We start from the raw sequence: 11772 nt of genomic DNA on the forward strand, positions 1-11772 counted from the left end.
ACCACAAGTGGAAAATTCTATACCTGATCTCGTGATGGGTGTACAGAATTATTAAAAATACTTACAAAATTATCTTCAGACTATGTCTATAAGGTGTATATGAAATATAAATGAATTTTGTGTCCCATCCCCAAGATACCTCGTGCATATGCAAATATTCCAAAATTGGGAAAAAGTCTGAAATCCAGTGCATTTCTGGTCTCAAGCATTTCAGATAATGGGTACTCAATCTCGTGTGTAAAGCAGTTTATTCCATTTGAATACCCGTGGTCATTGCAGTGCGAATTTGAAAGAAGAAAACCAGATGGAACAACAACATTGGGACTTCTCCATCCTGTGGATCCCATTGTAGGAGGTAGGATCACAGAGTAAGACTGTGCATGAAATTCATGCTATTTGTCAAAGAACAGTAGTAGCCTGGGTTAACATTTTAAACCAGGAATCCTAAATATTGATAAATCCAACCATGTCATTATCCACAAAGAATTTGGCTAGAGAGTATATATTTCGTGGTAACAGCCAGCCTGACTTTCACTTCATCCTAAAGTAGGGACTATAGATCAAATTTTCCTTAAAATACAAAGTCCCTGAAATATTTTATACCCACCATCAACAAAGCCACAAAATTTAGGCAGTAATTTCTATCCCTGGTTTTAAAAGAACTGTGATGTATGTACTTTGTTATTTCTAGAGGTATCTCATACCCTCAGATTATGACATAACAAATTTAACTGCTGTTTTCCTTTCAGTGAAAAGAATTAATGTATTTGCCACGTAGTACCTTAATAAAATGGAGTATTTATACTTAATGACATTATGTTTTTCACTGTGGTCAGTAGAAAGTTTATGAAGGTTGGCAATCAGTGTTTTAGAACCTCAGTCGTAGTTTTCTTTTCTCAGATGATGTCTTAATGGAGATATAATATAGGGAATATTTTGAAATTTGACACAAGAATAAGAACTTTTTGTCATTCTGAGGGGGAAAATCATGTGATAAGCAAATGTGATAACATTATTTAATAAATATCCATTTTCATACTGTCATGAGAGGTAATTGAGGATACAAAACTGAATAATGACAAAATTCCTACACTTAAGGAAATAGTCGTCGATATTGTTTGCTGTGGGCAGGCTCTGTCTTAGGAGCTGTCAGTAGAGTTGGGTATACAGTAGGGAACGAAACAGGAGAGATAAGTCCCTTCCCCTTCAGTTCTGTAGGGAAGGGGGAGGAGGGCACAAACAAAAAATAATAATCATATGAAGATGTATCTGTCATGAATAAGTACTAGAAAAGAAGAGAACACCTGTGATTGTGTGTAACAGAAGGTACCTGCCTAGTGTTCGGGGGTCAGGGGAGGCTTCCTGAAGGAGGTGATGTTTAGGCTGATCCCCAAAAGGTGAGCGAGGGATGGGGAGTAGCAGAGAGAACAGCAGGTGAAAAAACCGTGGTGCAGGGAAGAGCCTAATGCCCTCGAAGAGTGAAAGGCAAGCTTGTTGATGTTCTCTAAAGGAGGGGAACGCTAATAGGAGAACAGAGCCAGTGCTATGTTCTTAAAACAAAACTCATTTTCTACTTTGATGTGAATTTTTCATAGCAGAATTTATATGGTCATAGGTCAGAGAAAATGCCACAAGATTGAGAACATTGCTCTTTCTAGTATAGCTGTGGTAAAAATTTGGCAACGGGAGATGACGTTAACTGATTGAGGTGACACCTCAAGATCTAGCCCTTTCTTTGAAGCCAGGTGTCTGGTCTGTGCTCTTGGTCTGGTTTCCTGGGTTTCCGTCTCCTGTGGACGTAATCAAACGTGGCCCAGGCTGACCTGACTCCTCACGCCACAGCAGCTCCCCTGGTGGGCCACTTCACTGGTTTAAGGTAGAATGTGCCCCATCCATCTTCTCAGCTTCATCCTCCAGTACCGTCACTCATGAGGAAACCAAACTCTAGACTGATCACTGAGAAGGAGAGAAGATCTGATTTAGATATTTGAAGTTTCTTACACCACACCGATCCTGTGGCAACAGCCTCTGTTCCAGGGTGATCGTGTTACAGAAACCAAGACTCTTCTTCAGAGTATAAGACAGCCCATTCTATTGGGTACTGTTGGAGGCCATATTTCTCCTGATAGCATCCTTTTCAGTCCACCTCATGATTTCTGCCTGTGTCACATATTCCCAGTTTTATTGCAGGGATTCATTCCTGATTCACAGAGATCACATTTTTAAAGGCTGTTTTTCATTGCACTGAAAGTATGCCTCTCCTAGATACTAATGTATCATTAATGTATTAATATTATGAATTCACGTTGTCTTTAATCCAGGTGTTTGTCCGTACTCAGTCTTTGACTAACTTTTCTACTGGTTTACTTTCATCTTAACATGAGAAGTCCCAGCTTTTGAGTATTTTATTGGTTTTTCTTTTCAAGAGAAATTTTATTTTTAAAGGAAATGTAAACATGGGTATGAAGAATTCCAGGAAGCAGGAATATATAATGAAAAGGTCCAGGTTTTGGTCCTGGCTACCTTTCTTGTCTTTCTAAGCTCTGATTTTTTTATCTTAAAAATGCATATAGTGGCCAGGTGAGTTAGCTCACTCTTGTAATCCTAGCAGTTTGAGAGGCCAGGATTTTGAGACCAGCCTGAGCAACATAGCGAGACCCCATCTCTACAGAAAATATAAAAATTAGCTGGACATAGTGGCACACACCCCGTAGTCCAAGCTACTCAGGAGGCTAACAAGGAGGATCCCTTGAGCCCAGGGGTTTGAGGTTACAGTGAGCTATGATGGCACCACTGCACTTTAGCCCGGGCAGCAGAGCGAGACCCTGTCTTAAAAAATAGAGAGGCCGGAAGCGGTGGCTCACGCCTGTAATCCTAGCACTCTGGGAGGCCGAGGTGGGTGGATCGCTCAAGGTCAGGAGTTCAAGACCAGCCTGAGCAAGAGCGAGACCCCGTCTCTACTAAAAATTAGTGGAAAGAAATTATCTGGACAACTAAAAATATATATATAGAAAAAATTAGCCGGGCACGGTGGTGCATGCCTGTAGTCCCAGCTACTCGGGAGGCTGAGTCAGGAGGATCGCTTGAGCCCAGGAGTTTGAGGTTGCTGTGAGCTAGGCTGACGCCACGGCACTCTAGCCAGGGCAACAGAGCCAGACTCTGTCTCAAAAAAAAAAAAAAAAATAGAGGGAAAGGTATAGTAAGGGCTATTACTACAACCTCTTCACAGTCATGCAGATAACATGAAGTAATATAGTAGCCTATGTGGATCATTACCACTTATGCCTCCTTCACTGTGCTCGGTGTTATGTTTTAGAACCAGGATACTGCCCTGTAAGGCTGGGAATGACAACTGGAAGACTTCAGTCTGGAGTGAATACTTTGCAGGGCTTCAAAGAGGATAAAAGAAACAAAGTAACTCCAGGTGAGGCTCCTCCTGCATAGTAGCCATGTTTTTTCTGTTTCAGGGAGTTAGGAAAGGAAGCATAATTATTACCATTCACTGCTTTATTCACTAGCTCTCTTGGTGATATTTTTGCACCATCAATTAACTATTAATTTCAGAACAAACTGGAAAATCAAGTGTTAGTATTCAAAATGAGTTTGTTCTTTTTTTCTATTTCTCTCTCCCTCTTTTGGGGAAGAATTCACTTGAATTGCAACTTTACAAGTATCTGTAGGGAGAAAATGTCTTAAGATTTGTATACCAGTCAATGAAGTAAAGTTAGAAGGGAATATCTTCTTTAAAATAAGAAAACAGATTGACATACGAGTTAAAGAATGGTATTGTAGTATTTAATTTTTTCAACAGTGTTATACTTGAATTATGGACCCTACAGTTCTTATGCACCACATTATGACTCCACGTTTGCAAATATCAGCAAGGATGATTCTGATTTAATCTATTCAACCTATGGGGAAGACTCTGATCTTCCAAGCGATTTCAGGTGAGTCACCAACTAATCAATATTTGAAGTGTACCATATTGTTCTAAAATATTAATGTACATATGTGATTTGTGGGTAGACTTACAAAGTTATCCAAATGGTAGAAAATGTGTTCAGTAAATTTCTTAATTGACAATAATAAGCCAGTAGTTATCATTATCCTTTAATGAATAATGAGAGAACATGTCTCCTTGATACTGACATCTGCAGTATTTTAATTATTACAAAAATATATTTTTTAAAAACACTATGTACCTCAACTGATACCAAAGTTCAAGATCTTGTTACTTCAAAATGTTGATGGTATCATCTGCTCTGCTATAACATTTTTGTGTGTCCGTGAGTTAGTTGTGTTCTACACTTGACCAGTTTGGGAACCCACTGCACATTTTCCCCAAGATACTGAGGTAGGACATGATGGCTCAATACCTAAGGCAATCCACTTACAAGCCTGTTTGACCCATCACGTACCGGACACACTGTTGCAGTTACACTCTCACATGTGTCTGTGGGAAGATAATACCTGTGTTCCTGTTTAAGATGCCGAGCACTTTGCATCCCATCAACACGAGATGCCATCTTGACTAACCAGGATTCTGGCTCAGAGTGCAGCGTTGAACTTGGGTTATGCCTTCTTAGGACTGGTACCTTGTTAACTTTCATTATGTAAAAGAATTTAACCCTCTAGATTAACCAGTCCTGTGGTTTTCTGATAAAGGAGGACTGTTCACTTTTACATGAGTATGTGTGGTTTTGTTGTTGTTTTTAGAAGGCAGGAGTCCCTAAGTCAGAGTGTTTTGAATGTGTTTTCAGATCAAGCATTTATATCCTTTAGACTTTAGCAGCTTGAATGCGTTCTTTCTGGACTATTTATCTGTGCCTTCCACGAGTAGGCATTGCACGCCCACTGTGTGCCAGGCATTATTCTAGATGCTGGGGGTTCCACAGGGAAACAGTGCTGACAGAGACCCATGCCCTCCTGTGAGATGGTGACAAGTGCTTTGGAGAAAAGTGAAGCAGCAAAAGAAAATAGATAGATGGTGGTGCTGAGTTGGGAGAGGGGTGCAGTTTAAAATAGGGTCGTCAGGGAAGTCTTTGCTACAAAAGTGAAAGTGGAGCAAAAACTGAAGGAAGTGAGGAAGCAACAGTGCTGCCACCTGAAAGAAGAGCATTTCTAGCCAGTGAAATAGCTGTGCAAAGGCCCTGAGGTTTCCCAGGCAAAGGCCTGCCTGACACATTCAAGAAACAGCAGAAGAGCAGTAAGGAGAAGAACGAGTGAAGGGGAAGGTGGTCAGAGAGGTAACAGGTGAGAGTACATCTTTGTATGAACTCGAAGTTTTATTCTAAGTGAGAGGGGAAACTACTGGTGGAATGTGAGCAGAGGAGTCACCCAGCCTGGCTTACAGGTTTAAAAAGCTCACTCTGAATACAGAGGGTCAAGGACAGAAGTCGGGGGGTGAGAAGTGGACTGGGGCGTGGCAGTCGAAGTGCTGAGAGGGATCGGCAGTCGGCCTGGAGGATTCCGTTGCTGACCGGAGTGCAGTGTGAGAGACCGAGAAGGCGAGGATGACGCCAGGGTTTTCAGACTGGGCCTGAAAGGCTGTAGTTGATATTTACTGAGAAGGGGGAGAGTTTGGAAAACTTCTAGGGAAGATCCAGCATTTCTGTTTCCGATATTTTAAACTTGAGACGCTTATTGGACATCCAGATGGAGCTGTCCACAGAGTGTGGTCCAAACTGGAGGTACAGCTTTGAGTTTTTTAGTGTGCGTGGAAGTCCTGAGGTGAGTAAGATCATCTTAGGGAGGAAGCAAAGTGGGGAGGAGCAGAAGCGCCAAAGACTGAGTTCTACACCCCACGACTGACATCTTACTTTTGTTTGGGGGGTCCTCAGGAGCATTTAATTTTCAATGTGTTCTTGATATTGTTTAATTCTCTCTTGATAAAGTAGTCACTAGTAAATACGTAAATAGAGTGTTGTGTCTAGACAAAGTTTTACATCCTGGTGTATAAACTAAGGGCATCTGCTGGAAACAGTTGGCTTGGATGGGAGGATTAAGCCAAGGGAGATGACTTACATGGAAGTGACTTTCCTGCCTCTCTGTTTCAGCATCCATGAGTTCTTAGCCACATGCCAAGATTATCCATATGTTATGGCAGATAGTTTACTGGATGTTTTAACAAAAGGAGGGCATTCTAGGACCCTACAAGAGTTGGACACGGTAAGAATGCTGCTGAAGAAACAGGGTATAATTTATTACTGGCTCCCAAGTATTAGTCATTCAGTGTTGTGAAACCATGGGATTAACCAGTCTGACAGCTGGACTCCATTCCCCTGAAAGGCAGCCCAGCCGGGGTGAGGCCACGGGTGGAGGACAGTGAACGGAAAGGAGTCAGTCAGTCACAGGGATCTGTAAGGGCCAGAGCGTTGGCATCATCTCCAGATCTTGGGAGTGTAGGTTCCCAAAATGGGGTTTATAATTAGGAAGTCAGCAGGTGCTATGTACCCTAACAAAAAAGGGAAGTTTTGCTCACTGGCTTGAAACTAAGTTGGCTAAAATGATAGGGAATGGCCTTTTCCTTATTATGCAGTCATAGCACTGTGGGAGGAGCCTCAATTACAAAGTAAAAAGCTTCCTTGTTGCCGTCTTTTATTAACGCTTGTAAACTACCTCTAGTTCAGTTGGAGATAGTTCATCATCGGGAGTGATTCAGAGTCTTGACTCAAGGATTAGAACCAGAAAACGTTCCTAATGGTGCAGAGGAGAATTGATCTCCACAATTGTCACCATGGTTAGAGGAACCCTTTATCTCTCGGAGGTCAGAACTCTTAATGGTGGCTGTGACTCTAGTACCTGGTACCCTGCCCACACTGCACGTATGGTTGCTGGGTGACCTGTCAGCACAGCTAAGGTCAATCCTCAGTCAGGTCAAGTTCGGTGATAACTACTGTAAAATTCTAGCACATGAACTGCTCTCTTCACATGGCCTAAAAAATATTAAACTTTGTATCAATTCAAAATATTTTTACTGTGTCCTTCCCATCAGTTAATCTGAATTAATTAATACTCTAACTAAAATTGAATATTTTTCATTTGATGAATATGGCAGTGTGTTTCAGAATGTAAAGTGTCTCTGTCCTTTGATCCAGCAGTATCAAACTCTTCTTAGAATTTATCCTAGGTTATAAAAAGAGTTACATAAAAGGATACATTGCTTATTATTTTTAGAAATTGGGAACTGGGGCCGGGCATGGTGGCTGGCGCCTATAATCCTAGCATTTTGAGAGGCTGAGGCAGGAAGATCAGTTAAGGTCAGAGTTCGAGACCATCCTCAGCAAGAGCAAGACCAAGACCCCCATCTCTACAAAAAATAGAAAAATTAGCCAAGCATGGTGGCACACGCCTGTAGTCCCAGCCACTTGGGAGGCTGAGGCAGGAGGATCACTCAAGCCCACAAGTTTGAGGTTGCTGTGAGCCATGATGATGCCACTTGCACTCTAGTGAGGGAAACATAGCAAGACCCTATCTCAAAAAAAAAGGAAAAGAAATTGGGAATTGGTTACGTGAGTCACAATATACAACCTTTCAAAGAAAGAGCACATCATTATTGATTGATGTCCATGACACGTTTGTTTGTTTATATGTGCATTATCTCTAAAGAGCAGGATTATGAGAAGCTTTCACATTCTCTGTAGCATTTGAATATTTTACAGTAATCCTTTGCTTTCTGAGAATGTTGCTCTTTTAATGCACGGTAGTCCCTAGCGTTCCTCCCTGTCTTTTCCTTGTCAGAGATGCGTATAGCTTTTTAATCTGGCATGGGAATATTTCATTATCACTAGTAAGAAGTGTGCCAACTCACAAAATACTCTGAAATGCTAATAATTACATTCATTTGGTTTAAAAAATCATATTCTAATAGTCCATATTCTTACTCCTTTTCTCTTGCCATGAAAGTCTTGACAGTTTTCTATTTTCCTTGATATTTGCCTTTGCATATATTTTCATTAAAAGTTGTTTTTCTTTATCCTTATAGACATCACCTGAAGATGAAGGTCATACTAGGACACTTGACACAGCAAAAGAAATGGAGGTGATTATATTTTATTCCTTATAAGAAATATCTTTGTGGATAAGAAAAGGAGCAAACCTTTGATGGTTAGTGTGATCTGGGACACTGCTGGAGATGCAGGCCTGGAGCTCCAGGATTTGGCCTACGGGTGTGGATCTGAAAGTTGTTGATGAAAAGGTAGAGTTTTATTTCAGTCATTAGAGTGGACAAGACTGTCCAGGGAGAACATGTAGCCTGGGAAAGGTCAAAGGACAGAATCTTGGAGAAGAGCAGTAGTTAAGGCAGGAAAGCCATGGAAGATGATAAGCAGGAAAAGAGGCGGTTCGGCAGTGTCAGGTGCTGCACAGAAGCCCAGTGAGAGGGGCCCGGCCAGTGTCATGTGTACCCTTGATCAGAGAAGGCTCACTAAAATGGGCAGGGGCGGGGGGTTGACTTCAGTGAGCTAAATGAGTGGAGGGAAACTGTGCTGTGCTGAAGGGACATTGTTTAAGATGGGAGAGACATAAGCCCTTCAGCTGAGGGGAAAGAAAAATTGAGATGGGAGAGCAAGTAGAGATGATGAAGGTGTAGATGGTAGTTACACGGCTGTGGTGTTTTCAAGGAAAGAGGAGCCAAACAAGGTCCTGTGCTTAGCGAAGGGGCGAGAATGAAAGAAATCTTGAGAATGGGAAAGGAAGTTCTGTAAGAAATAAAATGAGTTGTGAGGGCCCAGCTGAAATGGCAAACCGTAAGTGCATACTAGTGCCAAGTTGCACAATTGTACAGTTTTTCTCCGCCACACACTTTTAGCCTGCATGTGTGTAGGTAGGTCAGATGTTCAGACTGATTGAGCTTAGAGTACAATACCATCGTATAAATGAACCATTAACTTTTGGTTACTTAATATCTGGGTTGATCTATTCCTAAAAAGTAGTGTCGAGGTTATGGAAACTCCGTGTCTTACGGTTCCAAAAATAAAACTCCACTCTTTAAGATTTTGTTTCTCCCATGCAATATTGACAGGCTAGTGTAGGAGCCTAGAGGAGACCCAGGAAGCATCTTAGGTTACAGATCTACTGTAAGAATGCAAGTATATGTACTGCGTGGGCGGAAACATTTGCCTTTGAGTCTCAGAAACGTAAGGCATTGCCATAATCACCAAAAGCTCTTCACAATTTAAACAGTAACAAGGCTCTTATTATTTTATCTTTAGAACGGTTGCCATATGAAACAAATGATGCAAATTGTCTAAGATACATCATTACATTACAGAGAAGTATGGATTTATGGACACTTTTTTTGCCAAGATTTGGAAATAGCATTTTTAAAGGGTGTTCTGGAAAGACATTTTCTGTAAGCATCAAAATTAGGACTCCAGAGTAAATAGGTAGAATAAATTGCCTATAAACACAAGCCATTTTTGTACTTTCTAGTTAGCGCTGTCATGGTTTAGCAAGCTCAAATAATTGCCTTTTTTTTCTTTTGAAGCAGATTATAGAAATAGAGCCAGCAGGGCATTTGGACTCCAGTACTCAGGACAGGCTCACAGCCCTGAAAGCGGTAACAAACTTTGGTGCTCCAGTCGAGGTTTTTGACTCTGAAGGTGAGTACTTCCGGAGGCTTTGGCGGAAACACTGCATAACACAGGCAGTCGAGATTTGATGTCACATCAGTTCAGATTAGCATGCCATTCACCACGGGAAAATCTTGGCTAGCCAAGCTAAATGAATAGTAAAGCATGGCTGTGGTGTTGATTTTGCTTGAGGGGGGTTACTTCTTTGGAGGGAGAAGGCTAACCAATAATTAGCAAAGCCCTCAAGCACAGGACTTTGTTTACCACACAAGGTCAAACACAGGTATGTCCATGTTTTCTTTAGTGTGTTCTCTCTCTTACCACCCAGAAGCTGAAATGTTCCAGAAGAAACTTGACGAGACCACCAAATTGCTCAGGGAGCTCCAGGATGCCCAGAATGAGCGTTTGAGCACCAGACCCCCTCCCAATATGATCTGTCTCTTGGGTCCCTCATATAGAGAAGTGCATCTCGGTATGTTGCAACTCCAGTAAGAGAAGAATCAGGGGATGCTTAAAGGAAAAATCTTCTGAGTACAGTAGTGATACCACTGTAAAGAAATGCTGAAGTGAATACTGTGGTTTTTGCATCTATATGTTTGCTGTTCTTTTGGATTTTTTAAAAATTATCTAAAGGAATGACGTTTCAATAAGTGGAAATATTTTTCTTTTTAGCTGAACAAGTGACCAATAATCTTAAAGAACTTGCGCAGCAAGTAACTCCAGGTGATATCGTAAGCATGTATGGAGTTCGAAAAGCAATGGGGATTTCCATTCCTTCCCCCGTCGTAGAAAACAGCTTTGTAGATTTAACAGAAGGTACGTGCCCTTGTTCTCTGGGATGAATGAGTACAGTCGTCCCTCGGTATCTGCTGGGGATTGGTTCTAAGACCCACGAGGATACCAAAATGTGTGGATACTCAAGTCCCTGATATTAAATGGCATACAACCTACGCACATCCTCCTGTATACTTTAATTCGTCTGTAGATTACTTGTGCAATGTAAACGCTTTGAGAATAGTTGTTATACCGTATTTTTTTATTTGTATCATTTTTAGTTGTGTTGTTCTTTATTGGGTTTTTTCCCTAATATGTTCTGTCAACAGTTAGTTGAATCTGCGGACGTGGAACCCTCAGATACAGAGGGCTGACTGTAAAAGGAACATCAGTCCTCTTCCTTCACATAACATTTGAAAGATTTTATCTCTGTTCTTGGTATATAAAACTATTGGTTTTCTTTCTGTCTTGTCCAAAAAATAAAGATTTCACACAGTTGCCAGAAAGCTACAGTGATGACTTGCTAGTGCACCTCGTCTTCCACCTTGGACGTGGTGAAGGACTGCTGTCAGCAGTTCCTCTTCTGCCTGGTAGCCTCCCCTCACTGCCTTTTTCTAATTAAAAGGGAAAGAGTGCTGAATGAAGTGTGGTGTCTTTCTCTTGCAGATTTTGAAGAACCTAAAAAGACTGATGTTGCCGAGTGTGGACCTGATGGGATTTAAGGCCAAATGGTATTTGATTATATATTATGTACATATTTTTCCATTCTTAACTTGGAAATGCTTTTCAGAAGATATTAAATATTTGTAAATTGTGTTTTTAATTAAACTTTGGAACAGTCAGTTTTAATGTTCCAGAGATTGGACTTATATTAGGTAATAAAGCTGAACCTGGGACTCTGAGAGGAGTATTGTGCATCCTGACCGAGTTATCCCTGACCTTTCCCCGGGGCTACGTCTGAGGATGAGTGACAGAGCAGCTCAGGGAACGAACGGCCTTTCTCACCCTCACCCACGCAAAGAAGCAAATCCCCAAAATAATTAAAATCGCTCACTGTTCACGTTTGCCATACTCCCCATTAAAGAAATTATAACCAGCCTGAGCAAGAGCGAGACCCCGTCTCTACTAAAATAGAAAGAAATTAATCGGACAACTAAAAATATATAGAAAAAAAAATTAGCTGGGCATGGTGGCGCATGCCTGTAGTCCCAGCTACTCGGGAGGCTGAGGCAGGAGGATCGCTTGAGCCCAGGAGTTTGAGGTTGCTGTGGGCTAGGCTGATGCCACGGCACTCTAGCCCCGGCAACAGAGTAAGACTCTGTCTCAAAAAAAAAAAAAAAAAGAAAGATTATAACCAAATAGTTCCAAACTTACCAGTTCTCCTCTTGATAATTTATTCAGAAAGTGGCCCTTGTGAAGAAGAAAT

General features: G+C 41.4%; 1 protein-coding gene across 2 annotated transcripts in view; it reads left to right on the forward strand.

Moving 5' to 3' along the window:
• The window catches only part of BRD7 (bromodomain containing 7), a 53641-nt gene extending 42396 nt beyond the window's left edge, over positions 1–11245 (forward strand). The window contains exons 9-17 of one of the 2 annotated variants that reach the window (XM_012642617.1): positions 280–355; positions 3317–3424; positions 3812–3947; positions 6057–6168; positions 7985–8041; positions 9488–9602; positions 9901–10044; positions 10245–10388; positions 11013–11245. In XM_012642617.1, coding sequence (XP_012498071.1) covers positions 280–355; positions 3317–3424; positions 3812–3947; positions 6057–6168; positions 7985–8041; positions 9488–9602; positions 9901–10044; positions 10245–10388; positions 11013–11068 — 948 coding nt within the window. In that variant the 3' untranslated portion in view covers positions 11069–11245. The remainder of the gene's footprint in view (positions 1–279; positions 356–3316; positions 3425–3811; positions 3948–6056; positions 6169–7984; positions 8042–9487; positions 9603–9900; positions 10045–10244; positions 10389–11012) is intronic. The other variant, XM_012642618.1, reaches the window with a different exon arrangement.
• The last annotated feature ends 527 nt before the right edge of the window (positions 11246–11772 follow it).

Source organism: Propithecus coquereli, unplaced genomic scaffold (assembly GCF_000956105.1).
Source record: "Propithecus coquereli isolate 6110/MARCELLA unplaced genomic scaffold, Pcoq_1.0 Scaffold180, whole genome shotgun sequence".
NCBI classification, from domain to species: Eukaryota; Metazoa; Chordata; class Mammalia; order Primates; family Indriidae; genus Propithecus; species Propithecus coquereli.